This window comes from Caretta caretta, chromosome 3 (genome assembly GCF_965140235.1).
Source record: "Caretta caretta isolate rCarCar2 chromosome 3, rCarCar1.hap1, whole genome shotgun sequence".
NCBI lineage: Eukaryota > Metazoa > Chordata > Testudines > Cheloniidae > Caretta > Caretta caretta.
Window position 1 is genome coordinate 56,206,870 of NC_134208.1, and position 27,241 is coordinate 56,234,110.

The 27,241-nt window shown below is 43.4% G+C and overlaps 1 protein-coding gene across 4 annotated transcripts in view; it reads left to right on the plus strand.

The window, feature by feature from the left end:
* COL19A1 (collagen type XIX alpha 1 chain) overlaps positions 1-27,241 on the plus strand; it is a 339,106-nt gene that overhangs the window by 136,528 nt on the left and 175,337 nt on the right. For all 4 annotated transcript variants that reach the window (XM_048846009.2, XM_075126514.1, XM_048846011.2 and 1 more), the window contains exons 14-15: positions 20,482-20,535; positions 21,778-21,813. In XM_048846009.2, coding sequence (XP_048701966.2) covers positions 20,482-20,535; positions 21,778-21,813 — 90 coding nt within the window. The remainder of the gene's footprint in view (positions 1-20,481; positions 20,536-21,777; positions 21,814-27,241) is intronic.

Sequence of the window (27,241 nt, forward strand, 5' to 3'; positions counted from 1 at the left end):
AGTCCCATTGTTGTCAGGTACCAAGCACTTCATGGTACTGAGACCTCAGTCTCTGAGTGGCCTCTCCCGGGCACAGGACTCTACTCCGTCCTCATTAATATGCCCCAACCCCATGGGATGATGTGGAGGAAGAAGAGGACTCCCAGTTGGTCTCCTCAATTTCTTGTCAGGGGTTATCCTACATACCTCTTTGGGAATCTGCCTTCATGAAGGGAGGACTTTGCGGCAAATCAAGCATGGTTTGACCAGCCCTGTATTCCATCCCCTCTCCCTTATGGACCTCCACAGTGGCCATATTGAGATCTGTAGGCTGCCTATCAGCAATAGTTCAATAAACCACTGGTACTGTCGCAGTAGCTGACCTGGGTTCCACATCCACCCTCTACCCCTCCAAGTCAGGAGGAAACATTTGAGGAGTCAGAAGTCCAGGTTAATGAGGAAGTCACCCTTGAAACTCCCATTTTGTCATTGCCCGTTGAGGTGCTTATGCCTCCCCCTCCTCCCGTTGCCGATGACTTTAGGCAATTCCAAGACCTCATTAGAAAGGTAGCGGATGCTCTGTGGATCCCTCTTGAGGAGGTCAGAGACCAGCAGCATATGCTGCTTGACATTTTGTAGTCAGCAACACTCTCCAGAGTGGCACTACCCATTAATGAGGCTCTTCTGGATCTTGCCAACATGGTATGACAAACACTGGCCACTATTCCATCAACATGCAAAAGGGCAGACAAGAAGTATTAGGTGCCCCCTGAGGACTGTGGCTTCTTGTTTTCCTATCCCCCACCTACCTCCCTTGTGGTGGATGTTCTGACTGAACGGGGTAGATGGCACTTTTTCAGGGCTACCTCCTCTGACAAGGACCAAAAGTGACTACAACCGTGGACAAAAGTCTTCTCATCTGCAACTGTGCAGTTCTGGATCATGAACTATCAGGTGCTCATTGTTAAATATACCTTCATAAATTACAGCAAGCTCATGGCCTTTGTTCAACATCTGCCTGCAGGAAACCATTCCAATCTATAAAAAGAAAAGGAGTACTTGTGGCACCTTAGAGACTGACCAATTTATATGAGTATAAGCTTTCGTGAGCTACAGCTCACTTCATCGGATGACAAAAGCTTATGCTCAAATAAATTGGTTAGTCTCTAAGGTGCTACAAGTACTCCTTTTCTTTTTGCGAATACAGACTAACACGGCTGTTACTCTGAAACCATTCCAATCTATGTTGCTGAGGGTCAGCTGTTGGCCAAAATGGCTCTTCAAGCATCCTTGAACACTGTAGATACTGCTGCCAGGTCCCTCTCCATGGTGGTAGTTGTGTCCATGGTGTCCAGTTGTGTCCTGGCTTCAGGTTTTGGGGTTTCCAAGAGCGGTCCAAAATACATCAGAGACCTCCCCTTTGATGGTCACAGACTCTTCTTGTAGACCACAAATGATTCTCTGCATGTGCTTAAGGACTCCAGGGTGACCCTATGTTTCTTGGGCATCTATGTATGAACAAGAAGTGTTTCAGTAAGTTACAGGCTTCCCCAAGATCATATCCTGCTCAATTCTTGGGGTACCAAAGACCTGTGGAAACCCCTGAAAGATGCAGAAGTTTCAGAGGAGGAGGGCGGCCAAGCCTCCCTCCATGACCACTCGGGTGTCATCCAAACAGCACTTTTGATGGGTTGGTCAAGCCGCTCCTCTGGCTTTACAGTTGCGCTCTTTAGCTCACCTCCCTCCCTTTGGGGACCACCTTGTCCATTTCCACCTGGCTTGGGAGCAGATCTCCACAGACCAATGGGTCTTGGAGGTCATAATATCAGGCTACACCATCCAAATTTTGACTGTGACACATGGCCAGAAAGGCTTAAGCATCCTGCAGGATAAATGACCCAAATTCAATCTTTAGGAAGATATTGGTAGATGTTTGTGTTTTTTGTGCATTTACATATCTATTGTTAGAGTTTGACAATGTAATCTAACAGTTGCTGTCTATTCTGTATTCTGCTAATTCAGAGATCAAAAGGAGAACTTAACATTTAAATGAACTGTAAATATAGTGATATCACTGTATTGATCACTCTTTTAAATGCATAGCCAATCACCTGCGAATGGTGAAAAACAAACAATTGCCATATGTTAACCGTGCAGCTAATTACTGGTGATCCTTAGGAAATAGGTTTACTTCAAAGTCTCAACGATTGCCTATTGTTCGCCTAAGGACTCTGTGCTGTCAAGAGAAGGCCTGGAACTGTAAAAAACCCTTGGAACCTGATCTTTTCATCTCAGATCTGCTTGATGCGTTATGCAGGGGAATCTTGAGTCATAAGACTGAGATCTCCAGTCCTATGTGGGCCTGGATATGAACATTGGACTGAATCTATGGACTAATGCAACTAACTATTTGCAACTCCGAAGTTCACTATCTCTACCGTGAAACTGATCTCAAATCTGTACTTGTGTCTGTATGTATACTGATCTTTTAACCAATATTCTCTCCTTTTCTTTTTAAATAAATTTTAGTTTAGTTAATAAGAATTGGCTGTAAGTGTGTATTTGGGTAAGATCTGGAATATTCATTAACGTGGGAGGTAATGTGTCTGATCCTTTGGGATTGGTAGAACTTTCATATTTGACTTGGCTGTCTGGGAGGGAGCCCAAAGGCTGGGTTACTTTTGATGGAACTGTGTTTTGGCTTCTGGGTAACCAGTAAGGTATTATAGAAGCTGTTATGTGTTTGCATGGTAAATCTAAGTATAGGGATATCCACCAGCTTTGGGGATTGTCTGCTTGTAGCATGGCGCACACTCGCTGCCAAGGCACCTCCTGCTGGTTAGTCCAGGAATTAGCTCATCTCAGCCTTGGAGTGCCTCCTGCTGGCCGGTATCTCCCTACCGTTACCTGCTTTCTCATCAATCTCCACCACTGTACTTCAGGCACTTCAGGCCCCCTTATCTTGGGGTACTGCCCTGCAGCAGTGCCCCCAAGTTCTGGGTCTCCCCTCCCAGGGGAACCCCCTACCGCTGTGCCCACCTTGCCTCAGTGGCTACTGCTAGTCATCATCTAGTCCCCTTTCTCTGGCCACTCATCATTGGCAAGGGGGTTGGACCTGCTGCCTTTCTAGCCCAGCTGTCTCCCTGCAGCCCCAGTACCTCCTTAGGCCTTCCTGCCAGGCCTCAGCTCCGCCTGTCCCTTCCCCCGCACTGCTCTAATGAAGGTACCCTGTCTCTCCTAGGCAGCTAGGTCCTTCTCACTCCAGGGCTGGAGTGAGACTCACTCGGCTCCTTACTCACAGCCCTCTTATCAGGGCCAGCTGTGCCCTTATTGAGCTGGCCCCAACTGTGGCCAGCTACCTAGCCAGCTTTCCTCAGCTGCTCTCACTCCTTTTATCCCAGGAGCGGGCTAACTGCCCCGCTACGCTGCTCCATTCTTTGCAGTTTGCCCTAATTGAGTAACCTCAGTGTGGCCCCCCGGGACCCTGGTCACAGACACTCACTCCCTTCTAACCTCTTCCCCGTCCTCTGCAGCAACCCCTCTTACCAAAGAAGAACAGAGATTGGAGGCTGATCTTAGATAGCTGAACAAGTTTCTGAAGCCAGGAATCTTGAAGGTAAGATCCTCTTCCTCTGAAGCTGGAATTATAGTAACTCATAACTTTAATTCCTGCATATAAGAATTATACATATAATAACTCATAACTATAATTCCTGCATTAGAGGAAGGGGATTGGTTTTATTTCCTTGACCTGTAATACACCTTCTTCCATATAGCCATTCATACATCATGTAGGAAATACCTAGGATTTACTGGTTTCAGAGCAGCAGCCGTGTTAGTCTGTATCCTCAAAAAGAAAAGGAGTACTTGTGGCACCTTAGAGACTAACAAATTTATTTGCGCATAAGCTTTCGTGAGCTACAGCTCACTTCATCGGATGCATGCTGTAGCTCACGAAAGCTTATGCTCAAATAAATTTGTTAGTCTCTAAGGTGCCACAAGTACTCCTTTTCTAGGATTTATTGTGGGCCAAAATTACTTCCAGTACCAAGTGCTTCCCTTTGGCCTATCTTCGGCCCCAAATGTGTTCTTGAAGGTTTGAGCAGTCATGATATCTTACCTTCAATAGAAAGTGATTCTCATCTTCCTGTGTTTCAACAACTGGCTTCTCAAAGGCTGCTCTTTCTAGGCAGTGGAGTTATCCATTGAAAGGCCCTTGCTCTGTTCTGAGAGTTGGGCCTACAACTAAACGTAAAGAAGTCCACATTAGTACCAGTGCATGGAATTCAGCTCATAGAAGTCTACTTGGACTCGCAGGCAGCCAGAGCGTACCTCCCTTTAGACAGATTTATGGCTCTGTCAGAACTGGTAAGGACAATTCAGGGAAGCCCTCAGATATCAATAGGAAACTGTTTTCAGCTCTCTGGCCATCTGACAGCGTCACCTTTGTGACCAGTCATGCAAGGTTACACCTCCACTGTTTGTTTCCAAGGTTGGTTGAGAACTGCTTATTCCCTGATCAGAGACACCTTGTTCAGGCAGGGGACAGATGCCTTGCATGTCAGGAACTCCCTGAACTAATGGAAGGTAAATTGCCTGTCTGTGCAGGCATACCTTTCTGCTACCCAACCCCATCAGTGACTAACAACCGATGCATCCATATTGGGGTGGGGAGCCCACTTTGGTGTCCTCACAGATGATTGACCCATGAAATAGGTCTCCACATCAACCTGTAGGAACTCAGAGAGGTCATGAATACTTGTCTCCATTTCCTGCCCTTCATCAGGAGCAGAGTGATCAGGATCATGACAGACAACATGTCCTGCATGTTTTACATCAACAAGCAGGACAGAGCAACATCACCCTCCTTGTGTGCTGAAGTTATAAAGCTCTGGAACTGATTCATAGCCAACCAGATCCAGATTTCATAGCCTACTTTCTAGACATCCAAAACACCATTGCTGATGCCCGCAGCAGACACTTCTCCTATGACTGTGTATGGGAGCTGGATTCTCAGGTCCTCCAGGACATATTCCAGAGATGGGGTAGGTCTTTTTGCTACCTACACAAACAGGAAGTATCCTCTCTTCTATTAAAGGGAGCATTTGGGTTATCACTCCCTGGGGTGTGCCTTCCTTCTACCAAGGAAGAGGAATCTGTCTATGCCTTTTCCCCAACACTTCTAATTCTAAGAGTGATGAATAAGGTCAGGTACGACAAAGGCCAGAGTTAGTCTCATAATACCTCCCTGGCCAAGACAAGCTTACCTGCTTCAGTTCTGTGTCCAGCGACCAGTCTAACCACAAAGCTATCAACCATTCTCCATCTCCTGTCTCAGGACGCAGATCATGCACTTCACCCCAGTTTGGTGGTTATGTCTCTCAGGGCCTGGCTCCAGGATGGCCCTAGAGAATAGAGGTTTCCTGCTCTACAGATGTACTGCAGATGTTACTGCACAATAGAAAGACATCCACCTGCACTACTTGCCTGCAGAAATAGAAGAGATTCACCCACTGGTGTGGTCATTGTTACCTTTCTCTGTCCCTTATCCTGACTTACTTGCTGGATCTGAAGACAACTGGGTTATCCATCAACTTGGTTAAGGTACATTTGGCTGTTATATCAGTCTTTCATCCCCGGTGAAGGGATTTTCCATTTTTGCTCACCCAGTATCACCAAGGTTTATCAAGGGTCTGAGTAATCTCTTTTCCTATATTAGACACACCACCCCTTCTTGGGACCTCAAACTAGTTCTTAACTACCTTGTGAGACCTTCATTTGAATCAATGACTACCTGCTCCTTTCTTCATTATCTGTGAAGACGGCCTTCCTACTTGCCATCACGTTGGTCCATAAGGTAGGGAGACTGGGGCTTTGATGGCCTATGTCATAGAATCATAGAATATCAGGGTTGGAAGGGACCTCAGGAGGTCATCTAGTCCAACCCCCTGCTCAAAGCAGGACCAATCCCCAATTAAATCATCCCAGCCAGGGCTTTGTCAAGCCTGACCTTAAAAACTTCTAAGGAAGGAGATTCTACCACCTCCCTAGGTAACGCATTCCAGTGTTTCACCACCCTCCTAGTGAAAAAGTTTTTCCTAATATCCAACCTAAACCTCCCCCACTGCAACTTGAGACCATTACTCCTTGTCCTGTCCTCTTCTACCACTGAGAACAGTCTAGAACCATCCTCTCTGGAACCACCTCTCAGGTAGTTGAAAGCAGCTATCAAATCCCCCCTCATTCTTCTCTTCCGCAGACTAAACAATCCCAGTTCCCTCAGCCTCTCCTCATAACTCATGTGTTCCAGACCCCTAATCATTTTTGTTGCCCTTCGCTGGACTCTCTCCAATTTATCCACATCCTTCTTGAAGTGTGGGGCCCAAAACTGGACACAGTACTCCAGATGAGGCCTCACCAATGTCGAATAGAGGGGGACGATCACGTCCCTCGATCTGCTCGTTATGCCCCTACTTATACATCCCAAAATGCCATTGGCCTTCTTGGCAACAAGGGCACACTGCTGACTCATATCCAGCTTCTCATCCGCTGTCACCCCTAGGTCCTTTTCCGCAGAACTGCTGCCTAGCCATTCGGTCCCTAGTCTATAGCTGTGCATTGGGTTCTTCCGTCCTAAGTGCAGGATACCTCTTTACCAAGTTCTTTCATGATATGTTTGCATCCCAGGTTTCTACCCAAGGTTACTTCGGATTTTAATCTTAACTAATCAATGTATCTACCAATATGTTTTCTGAAACCTCACAGTTCTCAGCAGGAATCCTACTTCCATACCATGGATCTTAGAAGGGCCTTAGCCTTCTACTTGGATAGGACTAAGCAGTTTAGGAGATCACCTAAACCAGGAGTCTCAAACACGCGGGGTTATTTTCTGCAGCCCGCCAGCTCCCCGCAGTACCCCCACCCATCCAGCATTTACCTAGAGCCTGCCCTGCCCGTGCGCTGCTCTGGGAAGCGGCCATGGCCTGGGGGAGGGGGGGCACAGTGGTCTGTGTGTTGCCCTGGCCGCTCTTCCAGGTACCTCCCCCGAAACTCCCATTGTCCGTGGTTCCCCGTTCCTGGACAATGGGAACTTCGGGGGAGGTGCCTGGAGGAGCAGCCAGGGCAACACACAGACACCTGTGCCCTCTTCCCGAACCCCCCCAGGTCCCAGCCGCTTCCTGGAGCGGCGCGGGGGCAGGGCAGGCAGGCAGGGAGCCTGCCCTGCCCCTGGTGCGCGCCGGGCCAGACCCATCCCCCGAACCGCTCCTGCAGCCGAACCCCCTGCCCTGAGCCCCCTGCTGCACCCCACACCCCTCCTGCACCCCGACCCCCTGTCCTAAGCCCCCTGCTGCACCCCACACCCCTCCTGCACCCTGACCCCCTGCCCTGAGCCACCTGCCCCACCCTGCACCCCATCCCTTGCCCCACCCTGCACCCTGACCCCCTGTCCTGAGCCCCCTGATGCATCATGCACCCCTCCTCCACCCCAGCCCCCTGCTCTGAGCCCCCTGCCACACCCTGCACCCCTCCTGCACCCCCTGGGGGCAGGGAGGGGGCAGAGTTAGGGTGGGGATTTCAGGGAAGGGGGTGGAATGGAGGCAGGGAAGGGGTGGGAAGAGGCAGGGCAGGAGCAGGGCCTCATGGAAGGGGTGGATTGGCAGGGCCAAGGTAGTGGGGGCGGTGGTCAGTGGTGCGGCCCTCGGACCAATGTACTTGTCCTCATGTGGCCTTCGTGGTCATTTGAGTTTGAGACCCCTGACCTAGATTCTTTCTGTCCTTCACGGATAGGTCTAAGGGGCCTTCATTTCTTCTCAAAGACTTTCCAAGAACTTCTCAAAGACTTTCCACTGGATCAGATTGTGTTTTATGTGGTTGTTGAACCGTGGTTCTTCAAGATATGTGTCCCTATGATGCTCAACTATGCGTCTTCCTTCCCCTCTCCTTGGGTTGTTCCTTAAGAGGATAACTGGATAGAGAAGGAACTGAGGGCAGTTTGCCCAGGCACCCCTATGTAGCCTCAATGTCTGCCATGAGAAGATGGGCCATGTGGGCACTGCTTGCTAGAAATCTCTGATTAAGGACTCAAGAGGCACATGGAGTGGAGCACCCATATAGGGACATGTATCTTGAAGAACTACAGTTGCTGCATAGGGTGAGTAACATTTCCTTTAGATTACAACATTTCCTTTCTTCTTTCTGTTCTCCCCTTGTGAGAACTTCATCCAGCCAGAATGACACAGGTATGCCAGGTCTTCTTTTTAGGTCAGTAGTATGAAGTGCTGAAGCGTGACCTCAAAGTTTACTTCTCTGGTCCCAAATTAATTATACTTGCTATTTTATTTCATTAGTCTCATTCACAGGAAGGTTTGGGAGGGGAACTATAAATATATTCAGTCACATTGCATAAGTCCATTTACTACTGCGGAAACCCAAGTGATACAACACAATATCTCAGTTTGAGCCATTATGCTAAATTCATCTGACAGCATAGATACTTATTGTGTATGCCAGTAGTACAGCTGCTACAAATGGTTTTGCCTTCCTAAAGAGTAACTATAAATAGTTTACATGTTACCCTTTTAGTCCTAATGTATATGTTCCCATTACACCTGTAAGTAATTATTTACCTATATAACATAAATAGTAACAGGTTTCAGAGTAGCAGCCATGTTAGTCTGTATCCGCAAAAAGAACAGGAGTACTTGTGGCACCTTAGAGACTAACAAATTTATTTGAGCATAAGCTTTTGTGGGCTACAAGGTGCCACAAGTACTCCTGTTCTTTTTATAAATAGTAACGTTTACTTAAGCATTACATCAAAACTTTATCTCTCCGAGCCACTTACAGCCTCCTAACATTAATAATACCATCAGTTCTTAATCACTGTAGGAAGTGACTCTGTATGGTCACATTCTCTGATAGCAGTGTGAAGATTCAGCACTAATCCTGAAATATACTCTGATACATATAATTACTTCTCAGTCATGCTTAAATCCTACATCCCACATGAAATAAGAACAGATTTCCAATGTAAATGCTCATTAATGTACCTATGGAGGGACATTAAGATTTATGTGCTATTCAGATTACTGCCAGTTGAATAGGGATCGAAGTGGAAATTCTAATCAATGAAACTCCAGACCCCTCAGGCAGGTAGGAGAGGAGTTCATGTGACAGTACCGGTAATTTTTTGACAAAATCCCTGGAAAAATCATTAAATGCACAATGTTGGTGCATCTTGTCTACAATTGGGTTTAAGCACAACTAGCAGAATATGGAGTGGAAATGGTAACAAATATCTGAAATGAAAAAAATATACTACATAGTCCATGTATAGCTAGACCAATTGATTAAATGAGGAATTTTCATTCTCCAATGAAAAAGGGTAATTGAAGGAACCTTTTTTGTTAAAATATTGGCACTCTTATTTGAGCGCTCCCTTCAGACCTAAACGTTCAGAGGATGGACCTGTGAAAATAATTGGGCTGTCAAATTAAAGCAATTAAATTCTATGCAAAGAAGAAATAATGTTAGGTAAAAAATGCGCATCATTTTGTTTCCGATGACACCAGCCATGTGTTTTTATTTCTGTGCTTGCCAAGGTGGCAGAAGTCAGTTTGAGGTTGGGTGGAGAAGGATGACAGATGTACAGAAACATACGAATTTTTAGACAGTTCCAGTGTCAAGGTATTTTGGTTTTGGGTGTAACTGCCTTACTGGTGTCTCTTACAAAGATATCTACAAAAAAACCCAAACTTATTTCACAGCAGCATTTTATGGGTCTATTGTGATGCTCTCAGCCTTAGAGTCTAAGGAACTTATAGGAGAACATAGATGAGAAATTCAGATTGTTTTTTAAGGTAAAAATCAGTTACGTTACTATATTTTACTAGAAGCAAAGCAGAATGGGGTTCTAGCCCTTGCTTTGAACTCCATAAAGTCCAAATAGAGTGCAGTGTTTGAAGTCTATGTTTAGTGGAGAAGAGCAAGAGAAAGATCAAAGATTTTATTAGAACTACATGAGAGGCACACAGGAAGGTAGTCAGTAGTTTATGTCGAAGCATGATACTGTTTGCCCCAATCTGTTACATCCTGATGGTATCAACCTGTGTGACTCCACAACTGATATTTCAATTTAGATTTTCTGAGTGTGCTACATAGTAAGTTGTGGATTGGTTGTCTGTGGAGTTGTATAACTCAGTAAGAGATCAATGATCTGCCTTGTAGTCATTTTGATCTGTACTGTAGGCAGCAGTAAGGTGGACTGTTTGCCCTGTTTTCAGCACATTAAGGGGATCTGCACCAGCATAGGAGATTTTAGCACAAAGTAAGATCGAGTCCATTTATTCAAATGCAGACGCTGAATTCATGTCAAGGAACATGTGTGAAAGAGATGTAAGAATATTTTCTATATGCATCAATAAGAGTAGTTAATAATAAATAATATGCTTTTTTTTCTTCCCCAGTAGCATTCCTTTAGATGAGAGATCTGCCATCCTTAAAAAGTTATGCCAGTCTTGTAGTATTTTTCAATTAGATGTTTGTGCAGTATAGTCCTTATCATACTGTATTCCAGGTTTCAGTAAGTGGGACGTGAATTGTGTATGAGGTGACTGGGTCCTTTGGTTGGGGCCCATAGAACTTATTTGTGGCATCATTTGTGCACTGGCAACATAATGTGATGTCAGTTAGTGATGTCTTTCTAATTCTTATGAGGCATGTACGCATTGGTTGCCACTCGGCATCTGAGAACATTTTTAATATGTAGTATAGTTCACAAAGTGTTCAAAGGAGTGAAAGAGCCAGGTAGATTTTATATAATAAGAATTCAGAGTGCAAAGCATTTGGGAACAAAAAGTTTATTTTCCTAATGTTCCTGAGGTTTCAGAATGTGACCTGCTGATTCTTACAGGTACATTCTTACAGAATTACAGTTCTGGGCACTGTACTGTTCTTCAGACTTTCATGGCCAGGTTCATGGTTAATGTAGGGTAAGACTCTCAGACAATAGAAATCCATATGGTAGGTTCTGAGCAACAGGAGATCTTGCTAAAACACCACTTTACAGAAATACACTGCTGAAACTGCAGGTCTCAGGGCATTGTCCTGGTTCTGTATAAAGGCCCAACAGCAAGGCTTCTCTTTGAACATAACCAAATGCTAATATCATTGTAGGATAGCCCCCAGCATACTTTCAAACAGCACCCAGCTCCAGGTGATCTTCTCCCTTTGGCAAATCAGATCTTGTTTCCATAAACTGGAATGCTGGATAAGCTGCCTGATACAATTTGTCACATAGGTAGATAGCTATTTAGCAAGCTGTACAATTATTTATTTTTTTTACCCATCCTTACTTGTAGAGAAGTGTGCTGGCTGGCAGATCATTGGGATGTTAAAGAGCTGTAGTGAAGCTCAATTGGCTCAGGAGAAAACTTTGTTCAAGTCTCTTTTCTGTCATGGTCTCTCCTTTGTCCTGTGGCTTTTCTCTACTCAGCCTGTTCTCTATGGTTGGTCCCAAGGACTTGTGGAACTGTTTATTTTCCAGTTCCAGATAATAACCAACCTTGCTAAGTAAATTGTTCTCAAAACTGTTACCAAAACTTTTCACTAAGAGGAGCTACAGCAGTGCTTCTCAAAAAACTAAATCAAGTTAGTCTTTCCTGATTTGGTACCAAAGCATCCCTAAATATGGCATGATTTTCCATGGCAGGCTGTCCCTAGGTAGCTCTTCAGGTGGTTTTTTTGCTTTTCTTAAATTTAAAACAAAATGACAAATCTGACTGCTGCCTTTTACCTCCAATAAGTGATAGGTTTTGTTTAATGTATGTGTGTGTGTGTACATGAAGTGACAGGCAGTTTGAAGTATACAGGAAATAAAGGCCCTCTTTGAAGGGATAAAAGAAAATGTGTTTTCCACAGACCAGTGTTTCCCACAGTTCTGGACATGTGGGCTGCTTTCGTCTCTCGGCAGCTTCAGAGGCAGATCAGCATTTTGGCTCCCCATGCTCAGGCCATGCTCCCCTGTTCTCCCGTTCGCTACCAGATTCTCTGCCTCTGTGGGAGCAGATGCAAACAGTTTCTGTTCCTCCCACCCTTTCTTTGCACTTTGAGCTGTTTCTGCCCAGTTTTTGGGCAAGGGGGGAGCAGTGTTCTCCCTTTCTGACATTTGTCTTCCTCCCTGGGGCACTTAACTCTTTTGGTGGGTAGGGGATTAACCCTCTCTGACCCTCCTCTGTGGCATCTCCCTGCCAACTCCTCTGCCTCTTTCAGGCTTGGCAGAGCAACGAAGACAGCACACTGTTAAATCAAAGCAGTGCTCTGTTTGTGAGGCTGCCATCCCAGGCGCAGCAGAGGATGAGTTATGCCCAGCCTGTGCCCAGCCTTTCATCTCTAACTCCATTATGTCCTGGGGCTAGGAGTTGAACAGGAAGGTGGGGTTCCCAACCTATCAAGGCAGCCAGGACTCCAGTTGGGGTGGGGGGAAATAGACCGGGAACCCCTATGCAGAGCAGAGAAAGGCTCTAAAACTAAGGAGAGTCCTGACCACTCAACTCAGGTGGTAAGTCCCAGGGGACCCCTATAGAACAAAGAAAGGAGGCTTGCATGGCCACAACCTCCACGCCCACTCAGTCTGTGCCCTGAGTATCCTGGGGAAAGAAGCAGGGCTTTTAATCAGCCCTGCTCCCTCCCAAGCCAACCAGGAGGGCTCCAACAACGAGTTCCCTTCTCTCCACTCCCAGGGGGAATGGGACTCAGTAGGGACGATTCTGAGACAGACCTCTCAAGAGGGCTCCAGGCCCTAAAGAAGACAAGCTGCAAAAGGCATCACCAAAGCTGAAGCAGACCTTCTACCATCCCAATCCACACAAAAAAGGTTTTTAAAAAGTGAAGGAAAAGCACAAATCTAGGATATACGAGTCCTCTGACTCCTCTTCTTCCTCCCCTTCCTCCACTGAGGAACGTGAGCTTATCTGGCTCTGAATCCAAACAAGATGTAGGGGAAATGCCTCAAAGGTTTTTTTCCCCCTGAGAAATTTCAAACTATGTGGAACAAGGGTTGTTTACATGATTCAAGTACAGCCTGAGCAGGTTTCTGAGAGTGAGCTTCAGAGTAAATTTCTTCCCTCAATCCTCCCCAGAGGCTGCAATTACCCCTTCATTTGTCCTTTGAGGAAGTGATTAGGGATAAATGGAACAAGCCTGACAAAGGCAAGCACATTAACAAGAGCAACCTCAGGCTGTATAATATTCAAGAATCAAAAGGCTCTATTGCAGAGACACTGAAGGTGGATGCCTCTGTGGCATCCCTCGCCAGAGATATGGTTATTCTCTCAGAAGGGGAGTTCTAGCTTAAGGGCCCCATGGATGGAAAGATGAAGGCCATTCTCAAAAAGGGTGCTGAAGCTTCCAATGAGTATCCCTAGCAGCTACCCATGTCGCAGGCCGAGAGATGTGTTGGCCACCACTTCCCACAGCCCCCGTTGGCCTGGCACAGCGAACCGCTGCCAGTGGGAGCTGCGATTGGCCGAATCTGCAGACGCTGCAGGTAAATAAACTGTCCCGGCCCGCCAGCAGATTTCCCTGGTGGGCTGCGTGCCAAAGGTTGCCGATCCCTGGCCTAGAGAGACCTCAGCTCCCCTCCGCCCCCCATCTACTTTGTGACACAGATCACAGGAATGATTTTCATCAACCATAGACATGTGGGTCAGTGAGACGGGGATACTCCCTTGAGCTGAGGCTCCACCTTATCCATTCTTCATCTTGTCACCCAGTTTCAACAACCACATAAAACACAATCTGATCCAGAATAAAATATCTCATCTTCTGGATATGGAGGTGTTTCCTCAGAAGACAGTTTCAACAGGTTCTACTCCATCTCCTTCATTGCAGAGAAAAGCATGTGGACTCAACCAGTGGATGAAGAAAACGAAGTTGTGGATGGAGATCCTGGCTTCTACAGTGTCATCTCTGTTGTAGGAGACTTCTTGATTTCAGTAGATCTAGCCCATGCATATCTCTGTATATCCTCAGATTGTGCCACAACAGACTTCTGAGACTCACTGGTGGCAGGAAACATTATCAATCCCAAACACTTATGTTTAGCCTGTCCTTGGCCCTCAGGGTTTTTACAAAGAGGTTGATAGGGATAATAGTCTGAGGAAATAGTTGTAGGAAACCCACCTTTCCATCCTTTTCTGGATGACATTCTGATTAGAGCTCCATTGTGTTCAGCAGCACACAGGACCACATCTCAGACATTGAGTCTTCTCCAGGTGCATGGCTTCATCAATTCCAAGAAAAGTTTCCGGGTTCCATCCACCAAAAGAACCCTCCAGGGCACAAAAATCCTGAATAGCAAGTGTCTACTTGTCATTAGAAAGGTTTCAGAAAATCCAATAATGTATCTTCTTGCTCTGAGTTGCCAGAGACCTACCATAGCATTATGGCTCACACTGCTAGGACTCCTGGTGTTGTGCATTGGGATCACTCCATGGGTGCAGACCGCACCCCAGAACACATGAAAAATCAAGTATGGGTTCCGACACAAGTGTTCAGTTATCTACAATGGTGATCAATCCACAACAGTGTCCCCACAGGCATGCCCATCTGCAGTTCGGATTTTTTAGTCCTCACAAATGACAGCAGTCGGAAGAGCTCACTTGGTGACCCAAATAACCCGGCATCTCTGGAGCCTAGAGGAAAAGGATCACAGTGTAAACTTCCTATAGCTGAGAGCATTTGGTAAAGTTAGCTCCTTCCACCCTAAGAGGAAACCACACCGTGGTTCAGTCACACAATTTGACTATGGTCACATATTTAAACAACTGAGAGGAAACAAGGAGTCTGACACTACATGCAGAAGCAGTGGGAACAAGTAGATTGGTGGAAGAGTTCCTCCTTTTTTTTTCAGAGCAATCCTCATAAAAGGCAGCAGGCACAGGATTAACCATTCTGAGTGGTGCCTGAATCAAGAGGTTTTCGATCTCATCATTTGGACATTCTTCCTCCCTTCAACTGACTTGTTCACCAGTCATGCAAACAAAAAGAGGCCAAAATGCTTCACAAGGCAGCGTACCTCAGAGCCGTGGGGACACACATCTTATTGCACAGTTGGCTGCAGGACCTACTCTATGCGTTTCTACCCATTCCATTACCAGGGAAGATGGTAAGAAAATAAGATAAGAAAAGGCAACAATAATTCTTATAACTCATTGGCCAAGGAGACCTTGGTGCCTGACCTGATAGAGCAGAAACTGTAGCCCCTGCTTCAGTTTCCGTGGAAGACCAGACATCCTCTTGCAAGTTTTTCTTCTTCATCTGGACCCAGAATGGCTTCAACTAAGAGCCTGGCTACTTATAGGGAAGCACTTGAAGGTCTCTGCAGCAAAGCCCGTTGCCCAATCACATCAGCCACGCTATCAGAGGCTCGTTCCCCTGCACATCTACCAATGTGATATATGCCATCATGTGCCAGGAATGCCCCTCTGCCATGTACATTGGCCAAACTGGACAGTCTCTACATAAAAGAATAAATGGACACAAATCAGGCATCAAGAATTATAACAATCAAAAACCAGTCGGAGAACACTTCAATCTTTCTGATCACTCGATTACAGACCTAAAAGTAGCAATATTACAATAAAAAAACTTCAAAAACAGACTCCAACGAGAGACTGCTGAATTGGAATTAATTTGCAAACTGGACACCATTAACTTAGGCTTGAATAAAGACTGGGAGTGGATGGGTCATTACACAAAGTAAAACTATTTCCCCATGCTTATTCCCCCCCCCCCCGCCACTGTTACTCACACCTTCTTGTCAACTGTTGGAAATGGGCCATCCTGATTATCACTATAAAAGGTTTTTTTCTCCTGCTGATAATAGCTCACCTTAATTGATCACTCTCATTATAGTGTGTATGGCAACACCCATTTTTTCATGTTCTCCGTGTATATATATCTTCCTACTGTATTTTCCACTGCATGCATCCAATGAAGTGGGTTTTAGCCCACGAAAGCTTATGTTCAAATAAATTTGTTAGTCTCTAAGGTACCACAAATACTCCTCGTTCTTTTTGCTCATACAGACTAACATGGCTACGACTCTGAAACTTGAAGGTCTATTTGTCCTCCAGAATCCAGACATTGCTTTCATATAGGAGAGTATGAACACTAAAATCATACTTCTCCACTTGGTCCAGATTCTGTAACTGGTGCCAAGAGCACAATATAAATCCCAGAGATCCTGGAGTTTCAACCATTCTGGATTTTCTCCAGGAAATTATAGACAGAGTTCTTCAGTCCAATAACATTGCATGCCAGGTGTCTGCTCTTATTAATGTGCAATTTGCAGGATCCTCAGCTCCCTGGCATACAATCCAAAGCAGATTTCTTGGAGCAGTCCAACTAACCAGACCAGCAGTCTGTGAAATCTACAAATCATCAGAGATTCATATCCCGGAAGAGATCAAAGCACACTCCACGAGATAGCAGCTTCATGGGTGGAATGAGCCAGTGCATCCGCTTCAGAAATTTGTAAAGCAGCCACTTGGTCTACAGCTGATACCTTTACTAAGCACTACAAGCACTATCATCTTTGACAGGAAGGTATTGCAGGTTGTAGCCTAGAAATAATATAGATCTTTAAGTGAGCTCATAAAAAGAGGGTACTTCTGTTTCCATAACCCTCCCTACATCTGATCACTGTTCACTATTTCCCAGATGTCCAAATTGTGAGAGATGCGGGGCTACAGAATGGAAAATTTCTTACTGATAATTTCCTTTCTGCTAACAGCTTCTCCTACAATTCTACACACCCTAGATTGCTTGGGAGGATCAAATATTTTGTGGAATCATTAACACAGGACCATTTTTCCTTGGTCTAATGTGCATACTTATTTCATTGTCTCTGAAATTTTTTGTGAATGATGTTCTACAAACTTTACAGCTTGCAAATAATTCATCTGGCAGCAGGATCAGAGGGGGTGTGGCCAGAGCATGTGGAGGCACAAGGCTGGTCCTCCTCCATGAAGAGGCAGAGAGAGAAGAACAGCCCAGATGTCGAGAATTGAGGGAGACACAGATAGCAGAAAGGAAATGATCAGTAATAAATTTTCTGTTCATGGTGGCTGCTCCCTTCTCCCCATTTTTTTGTTTATTAGATCAGGAAAACTGACAGTGGGGGTGTGGAAAATAATAATTTAAAAAATAGTTAGAGAATGGTGTCAATTGATACCATAACTTACTCCTTTAAATTCCAGTGATTTGCCCATAGTTGGTATTTGGATCATTAACTCTTCTGGTAGTGCAACATTATAAAATAAATGCATTTATGTAAGGAAACCCAATGGAGAGTTCAGATTCTTAGCACAACTTGGTTACGTTGAACCTTTTCACAACTGGTGGGTAAAGACTTAAAATAAAGTAGGATTATAACTTGCATTTTGGCACCTCTAGCAAAAGCTCTGAGTCATTTCTGATCTGCAGAAAGAGCAAGCTGAATTTCTCTGAGAAAGGAAAGACATCTAGTTGAAGGCTGTTTGTAGGGTGTGAAGGTGTCATGAATTCCTTAATTCACCAAAGTGTATTGTTGTGCTCCGCAGAGAAATTAGAATGAGAACAAGTTGGAATTCGTGGGCCAGAGGTCTGATCCAGCATGGCAATTACTCTGCTCTCATTTCAGAAACAGCCAGCAGCAGCTAGAACTCTGGTCAGTTTAGAAGCGGGGGCTACAGAGAGGAACAAGGCTGCTATATGCCAGCTGTTTGTTTCCTGACAGCAACTATGTCTGTAACATATTAACATAATTAAAATTAAATCGAATTTAATTAAAACTATACAGTGGAAAAATAAAATAAAAAAGTATTTATGATAGGAAAGCATCTTAAGGATTTTTCCTACTTGCTTTTTTGTCCTTTTATTGTTGCATAACTGTAAAGGACAGACATGTCTAGTTACTCCTAGCCTGCTCAGGTATATTGAAATAAATGCATGATTTAAAAGCCCTGCTGTTTTCAGATTTGCTCATTTGAATGCACTAACTGCAAATGCAAGTGTTGTCCAATTTCCCCTATTCCTTTCAATTAAAGATTGACCTCTGTCTTCACTGTGCTAGCACCAGCAGGAGAGTGAATTTGTGTGGGGGGGTGGAGGGTGAGAAAACCTGGATTTGTGCTGGAAATGGCCCACCTGTTCATCACTTTAGATAAGCTATTACCAGCAGGACAGTGGGGTGGGAGGAGGTATTGTTTCATATTCTGTGTGTGTATATAAAGTCTGCTGCAGTTTCCACGGTATACATCTGATGAAGTGAGCTGTAGCTCACGAAAGCTCATGCTCAAATAAATTGGTTAGTCTCTAAGGTGCCACAAGTACTCCTTTTCTTTTTGCGAATACAGACTAACACGGCTGTTCCTCTGAAACCTGTGTCCCTACAGTCGCAGCCAGGCAGTATACCTCTGCTAGGTACCTCCAAGGCTCAGCACTAACAGCCCTAAACATACCAGTTAGAAAAAAGAAGCTAATAGCTTGACAGTTCACGGTTTGATTTGGCTGTTTTTTATTCCTCCACTGTTGCCCTTCCTACCTAATACTGACATATTCAATATATTTTTCATTCTGGTAGCTGAAGAATTCTCTGTGTCTTTTTCTCTCTCTTTTTTTGTCTGTTCTATAAATACACAGCCAAGAACTAATTCCTCTAGTGAAACCTGTTGTTGCACCACTGATTCTCTAATGCTGTAAGTTCTGAACCAGATCCACAAAATAGAAAATAACACAAACTCTCCAGATACCTGACATATCCAACAAATGTCTTCTATTTTTATATGTAAAATATTGCAATTTATACTCTTCTAGGTGATAACTAGTGCAGAAGGTGGAGATAGATGTATGTGCCAGCTGTAAACATGAGAATAAAAAAGGAAAGATGGTTTTTGGCTTGCTTTTTGGATCTGTTTGCCTTTTTAAAAAAAATTTAAGATCAACGAGCAAAACTACTTCTGATTTAACCCTTACATATTTGGCAAGCTTAATAAAGGACAAATCAAAGCTAAATCAGGGGTATTTACAACAACCACAAATTTAATCCGAAGTGGGTACTTAAATGCTCGTATAGTTCTAAATTATGTTCCTTCCAGATGGTGAATTAATGTAATTTTAGCAGGAAGTGAAGTTGCACAAATATGCAGTATTTAGAACACTGGCTGATTTAATGTTTCTGTACCCACCAAGGCACAGATGTTGCTTATCATTTTAGTGTCAGTTGTCTCTCTCTTTTCAATTATTGCAAACTGAGGAATGGAGTTTGTAAGGCATGGAATAGGGTGGAGAAGAATTCAGGGCAGTAAATCTTGATTCATGTCTAGATGACATCCAGTTTTTATGTCACCATCTCATCCAACACCCTTAGGTGCTGAGGGTGATGGCCTGCTTGTTAAATGTGACCGTATTACATCAGTGCATCATGGACTGTGTCATCTGCTAGTTGGTTTCCAGGTGGAGTTTAAGGATCTGGTTTTGGCCTATAAAGCCCTAAATGACTTAGGACCTGCCTACTCTCTCCCCATGGCATACTTCTGAAGCTGAGATCAGTGGAGGTGCTGAGCTGGAGACGACTTGGTTTAAAGGAAAGGGAGCTTCTGATAGGTTGATCTCTGGGATGGGGCCCCAGCTTCAGAATTCAGTCCCTGCCTTGTTCCAAAATAGCTTGAACTGCTTGAGTTTAGGGGCACATTGCAAAGCACATCTATTTCCCCAGGCTTTTGGGGAGTAGGGAGAACAATAAGGGTTGTAGAGTGGTAGTGCTGAGGGTACTTTATCTTCTCTTGGTTGGATATTTGTGGTGATTTAAGTAGACAAAATTGCTGGATTTGTAATGTCTAAGAATGGCAGCACATATTCTCTGCTTCTCTCGCTTTCACTGGTTGCAGCGTAGACGGGGACTGTTAAAAAACTGACTATTTCTCTCTGATTCTATTCCTGGCTCCAGATGAAGGTTAGAGGCTTGGTCTGAACTACACTTTCTGAGTATGGTGATCTTGGAACAATATGTCAGCTGGGGATTGCACTCCTTATCACTACCACTCCTCCTGCTTCTCATCCACACATGCCTGTTCTACCAGATACTGTGGAGTGATTGGTGTATGAGCTGGCTCTGCTGGCTTTATGCCTGCTAGGCCACAGCAGAGAGATTCCCAGGCGGAGACTAGGGGACGTTCCCATTCCCTTTGCACCACTTGAGCAAATGAAGCACAGCTGTCCAGATAATCTGGCCCTGTATATTTAAATATCTGTTGAGGGCACCTAAAACTTCTGGTAGGTGTCTCTTGGTTTTTGAACAAATCAAAATAAATATTTACTCTATTTCAAAAGTAATAATATTAGTGATTTAAAACTGATTTGATTAGCAGATGCTAATTCACACAAACAGAGAATTTTGCCCAAGACCTTTTGTCAACTAAAATGTATATACATTATATGCATTTTTTTGTATTTGTACAGGGCTTAAAAGGTGATCCTGGTGATCCTGGTCTGGCTGGTCCTAAGGGAGAAAAGGTATTTGTGTGTGTGTGTAAATTCATTAATATTTAGCCATTATACTATATATATAAATACACACAGAGGGAGACATATTGCACACAGAAAACTGTTAAAAGAGCATTACGGTTGCAAAGATGAGCGCTCAAAAGTTAGGAAATAATAGAATTAAGATTGCCTGTGAAAATTCAGTTGGGCCTCCTTGTGTGTATTATGATATAGTCTTTAGTTACATGATCACATACTGTTTTTTCCACAAGACCCCTGCGTCAGTGTGCAGGATGAAAGGTGCTCACTGAATGAGCAGTTACTTAATCTTTGATTTTATCCACGTTGTGTGGCCTCAGCCCTAATTTATTTATTTATTTACACTATCCAATGCCAGTTCTGTATCCAGAAATATTAATTTCTATATATATTTTGTTACCAAGAATATTAGTTCTTATACACTATACTTTTCATCTTCATAAACATAACCATGACTTGTGACTGTCTTCTATTGCTAACTTCCACTCAAGAGCAGCCATCCTCTTGTCTTCTCTTGATCTCTCAAATGTTAAATATGATATATCAATGTATTTTATAATTCTAAATATAAAATACAAATTATATTAATAAAGAAACCAACAAGATCTGTACATTAAGGATCGTGAGATATATATTTTTATGTAGTATTTAATGTATTCCTCAATCTTCCCCAAGCCCCCTTTCCCCATTTTTTATGTCATCCCTTGCTGTCCTTTTTCTAGCTTAGGGCATGAACCTCAGGGTATGAGGATCTAACTCTACAAACACTACTCGCATGAGTGACTTTACACATATGACCAGTCTCATTGAGTTCAATGGGCTACCTGGTGTGCATTAAATTAATCTTGTGCAAAGTATCTGCAGGATTAGTTTCTGAAACAGTACCTCTTTGGTCAGGGGCTTGTCATTTTGTATAGCTGTAAACTATCGTGCACATATGTGGCACTACAGAAATAACATTTCACATAGACAAGGTGGGTGAGGTAATATCTTTTATTGGACCAACTTCTGTTGGAGAGAGAGACAAGCTTTCAAGCTATACAGAGCTCTTCTTCAGGTCTGGTAAAGCTATTTTATATTTTACATATGCTTTTGTGAAGTGAGACCATGTTGTTGATCAATATGGTATCAAACGTACTTATGTTTCTTTCTGATATCCTCTAACTATGTGTAAAAGTAAAAAATGTGTAACTGAACGAACTGCTGACTACCCTCTCCCCCTGATTTTCCTAGGGAGATGAAGGGCCTCCAGGACAAGCTGCTTTAAGGGTACGTACTCCAGAAAACAAAGGAACAAACAATAAAAAACAGTGGGAGGAAGGAAACCACTCAAGAAGTGTGGCTTTTTTTGTTTCTTTGTTTCTAAACCTCTTTCCTGTTAAACAAAAAGCCATGTCCTTATTTCCAGATGTCTGTGCATTTTCTAAATGTCATATTTATCGGTAGGTAATTCACTATAAGATGGGACACTCACTTCTTAGTTGACACTGAATAGGTAAATGGAAATGTATAAACATCAAAAAGAAAATAGCAATAGTCAAAACATCCTGAAGACATTTCCCACACAACTTCAATGAGAATGTCCTTTTTTAACCTGCTGGCTTGTAGCATGTATGTTACCAGTGAAAGAACTAAACTGCTGATTTTCAGTAAAAAGCTTAGAATGCAAATGAAATTTGCTGTCTAAAGATAATGTGAGTATTCTGTCAGCTAGCTCATTTATTAAGCATTCAGTTGAGGCTATTATACTGTTGCTTCTGTGATATAATACTGTATTTCTGTTTTCAAAATATTGAAACTTGACATACAAGGCCTGATTTTGAGAAAGTTGAAGAGTAGCCTTTGTGCACACAACTTTAACAATTGTTTGTGAAATTTGCTTGTGCAAATGGAGGATTTACATGTATAATAGTGATAATTCCACCAGAGTTGGTATGCAGTTACATGTACATAAAATGCATGAAGCTCTTGGGGCTCATCTTTCTGAAAATCACACTCAAAGTCTGAGTTAAGGGGCACAGCTGTGATGAGGAAAGACATTCAGTTTGGATCTCACTCTACATAAAACGAGAGACAGTTGCTGGCAGGATGTTTTATGTTAGGGGTCCCCTGTTTTTGAACTTGCTCCTTCACTTGGTCTGCCAAATATTCTATATTTGTGAATCTTCCAAGGAGGCTGCAAAACCTTTATTTTCCCTTTCCCCCCGAAAGCTGTCGAGGAGGGAGTGGGTTGAGGTAGAGGTATTTATGGTCAGTCTGTCATAACTGCTATGGCAAGAGGAGAGGAGGGACTCTGCAATAGCTAGTGCCTAACCCACTCAACAATTTAAATATTAGAACCAGCCCCTTGAAATTGATCCAAAATTGAACAGGGTGACAATGTACAGCCTGGAGCACAGCAACATAAGAATTGCCTGGATAAAGTGGATCAGTCCATTTACTTCGCAAAAAGAAAAGGAGTACTTGTGGCACCATAGAGACTAACCAATTTATTTGAGCATAAGCTTTCGTGAGCTACAGCTGACTTCATCGGATGCAAATTGGTTAGTCTCTAAGGTGCCACAAATACTCCTTTTCTTTTTGCGAATACAGACTAACACGGCTGTTACTCTGAAACCATCCATTTACTTCAACATCCTTTCTCCAACAATAGCCAGTATCAGCTACTTCAGTGGTAGATAAATTTCATAGAATAATCTGCCCATACTGAAAATCTGTTCCCAAACCGTTGCTAGTTAGTTTGGCTTTTGGCCTGAAGCTCAAGTGCTTATAGCCCTACAAAAAGTCTGTTTTTTTTATTCTTTACTAGTATAACTGGATACTCTGATAGGTAGCTTTTTGGCCTATCATGCTTAGGAACTTAGGAATACCCATATCGGTTTAGTTCAGAGGTCCATCTTGTTCAGTATCCTTTCTGCAACAGTGGCTAATACCATATGTTTCAGAGGCAACTGTGAGAAACCCTGTAGTGGAAAATCGTGGAACAATTGTCTCTCTACAGGAGAAGTTTCTTCCTAAACTCTGTCAGCGAGTGGTTGCCTGATGCTCTGAATCATCACTTTCTAATTCTATCCAACATCACTGTGAATGTTCTTATTAGCTATATAAACATCTAGTCATTTCTGAAGATGGGACATTACTTGATATTTGGGTTTCATGAATGTATAATTATTGAGTGGATTTCTACTTGGCCTATGCCTTCAATCCTAGGTACAGCACATTCCATTAGTCTAGTCTGGGCATGACAAAAGGGTGAAGTCACATGGCTAAGTCCTGTTTTAAGAATAGGGGGGGAAGTCTTATTGCCAGTTGAAAATGAAGGAAGGCATATAACTGGTGCTATACGGTGTTGCAATGAGTACAACAGAACCCTGAGATTGTGCATTTTCTTAACCACTGGTGGCCGCATGACTTCGATACAGGGTGAGTTTTTTACAGTTCATCAAAATGCTTTTACAGCTCATCATAATGCTTTTCTCTTCCTCCTCGCATCATCTCCATCTTACCTGAATTTAATTTGAGTGAGTTATTTTTTTATTTAGGTTCTAATTTCTTTCTGACTCCATGAAAGCTGGAAGACAGCATCCTCTGTGCTAGAGGAGAAAGACATGTAGAGCTGTGTATTGTTGTTTGTTGTTCAAATATAAAATATATTAATAAAAATCCATACTCTATACTGTTGGTCCAAATGTCCAAAATTTAAGTCTGTCATATTGCCCTCTTAGCCTTTCCCCTCACTCTGTCGCATCTAGCAGGGCACCCAAACGGGGGGAGCAAATTCCACAGTTAATAGTGCTTCCTTGAAAATCCTGTGCCTCCAGCACCCACCTCCCAATTTAAACCAGGGGCACTGTCACTCAAATGCTTCGGCTAATGCAACATCATGTGGGGAAAGTTCCTTAAAGGAACCAGGAATTTGAAGATTAAAATCACCAGGTTAAATTGCATATGAAATTAATGGAAAGGCATTGCAGTCTGTGAAACACTGCAAGAAACGCAATTTAACTATCTTCTGTGAAGCACATAGCACTTGTGATCATGGCAAACCTACTACTACTGATAGTAGTATAATTCTGCATCACCTAAAGTTTGAGTGGTTTTATGCAGAAGACATTCTAGTAATTTTTGATGTCAGAGCAATGTTAGCATTGCAAGGCAAAAAGATTGCCAAATTCTTTCAAGTGTACAAGATAAAAACCATTTTTGGCTACTGCTGTCCGATGGCTGAGTAGTGTTTGCACATTGGAGGCACTGCTGCCTATAGAGGCTCGCTGTCTTACCCAGTGTGCTGAAATACACGTTGAACAGGAAGGGAGAAAAAATAAAATCCTGCAGTTCATTGCCTGAGCACTGTTAGTGTAGATGTGGAATCACCTGACAGACCTTCTGAGTCCTGTCAAAGAGAAAAGAGCCTCTTGAGCAACTCCATTTATCCCTTTTTGTTTCTGCAACTGTGTTACTAAAACCACATAGCGAATGATACCAAAAACAGTGTGGATATTTGATTTTTCATTCATTCCCAGAATGAGATTGTAAACTAAAAAGCTCACAGCAGTCTCTGTACTTCTGTCAGGGTCAAGGAAGTATCAGGACTCCTGGTATTGCTACTGTTCCTGTGCTACTACCTTCCTTGTAACCTGCTTCCAAAAAGAAGATTTGAGGCAGGATGATAATTAGCAAAATCAGTGTCAAGAGATGATTTCTTGAGCGAGTATATAACACTTGCTTCTTTAAGAGAAGCGGGCACCTTATGCCCCAGAAAGGAAATGTTGGCAGTCCTCTCCACTAATAGGTCAAATGTCTTCCTGTTAGATTTTATCAGCCAGAAAGAAAATGGATCCAATTTGCATTGTGATAGCTTGAAGCTCCCTGAGCATCTACAGAACCTCATTGACTGATGCTGCCCAAGACTTTCCAGAAAAGGCTTTTGTTCTATGGAACTGAAAGTTCTGTCTGAATCAAATAACATTACTCCCAAAGTAAAATGAAAACTCCTCACAGCAAGGGTATTGATGTTGTCTGAGTGAAGACAACCAGAAATAATCATGTTTTTTTTTTCTCTCTCTACACTCTCACTCACACACACACATTCTACTGATCAGGATAATGTAGATAGCATGATGAAAACAAAGGTAAAGGTGTACGCTCCGTATTTTCCACCTTAATTTTCAGTCCAAACGTGAGATCCAGAGTGTGACCAGCTGTTTGCATTGAGTCAGCCAGCCATCTGAGAAAGTGCCATGGTTTTCATGAGGTCCTGAGCTAACCCAGAAGAGCCATCATCCATACTGACATTGATTATTCTGGGTGACTTCATTCTCAGCATCTCGACAGCAGAGAGGATCTCATTCAGCTCAGCAAGGCCTTCTGAGGTGCAGCAGGAATCTATATGCTAAAATCTACTATATCTCTGCTGCACCTGGAATTTTCATAGTAGGTAGGTACAGTCTATCAGATCCAATTTTGGAGTAGGAAACCTCCAGGTCTCTTGCAGTCATGGAGATTCAACCACCACCACCTCCCGTGTACTGATGACAAACTGAACACCTAGCTGGAGACATCTGGGCTAATTATTGTCCTGCAGATCTTCAATATACAAGCAAAATCAGGCCCCGTATTTGTAATAAAAACATGGGAGGTAGTAACCTAATTTCTAAATCTTGCATTAAATAGCATAAGCTGAAGGAAAGGGTCAAAGTTTTCCAACGTTACCCCCTACTAATTCCCTGTAGAAAAAGCAGAAGAGGCATCCTAATGGAAGTCCTTCCACAACAAGATTTTGGAAGTGGACAGCACCTGATGTTGGATGTTGTCATGCAGATGATGGATCAAGTAGAGTAAACATGGATGTGTCACCTGTGTCCATCCCCATAAGACAATCTCCCATATTTTCAACCTGTAGTGTCTCAGTGTCATAAAATGATCCAAAGTCTGATTGGGGTCTAAAATATCAGTGATTTGCTTGTTTGTTTGCTACTGTCTATTGATTAGTCTTGTCTTTGAAGGAAAGAATGGAGACTGGACTGAAGTTGGTGATTTCATTAGCATAAGTGATGATTTGTTGGGAGCAGGCTGAACATTACATGTTGGTGGTGGAATTTTGCATTTTTTTCTGAACTGAATGACTGAAATCTTTGAAATTTGCCTTTCTTCATTAATATTCAGTTACACTTTACATTATAGTAGATGCCTGTTACACCGTACAACCTGGCCTCTTACTCCTCTGTATGATCAGTTGAAAGTTGACTCATTCACTGTGTCCCATGTGTTTCTAAGCTAATTGGATCGTCACAGAGTCTAGTCACTAGTCTTTAGGGTCCAGACTAGTCCTGAGAGGCACCCTCCCCTAGTCTAAGCTCATCCTTTCTGTGTGTGAGGTTTATCAACATTTCAGGCTGGGCAGATTCCCTTCTGCTCACTCTCTCCTGCATGCCCTTCTTACATGTGGTGATGGGCTGCCCCTTGCTCTTAAATAGAGTCTGACTCCTTGTCATCTGCTCCACTAGGATTCTCCAGCCCCTTCTCCATTTTCATGCTCCACTTGCCAGCCCCCATTGTCCATGGGGGTGGGTCAGTAGCTAAAAGTCTCTCAGTCAATAGCCCCAGATTGCAATCTTGATGACTCTTGGTGACAGACTTTTAGTCTGGAGTGCAATATGGTAAGCCGCTGTCAAGCAAGTTTAGACATCTGTTCAAC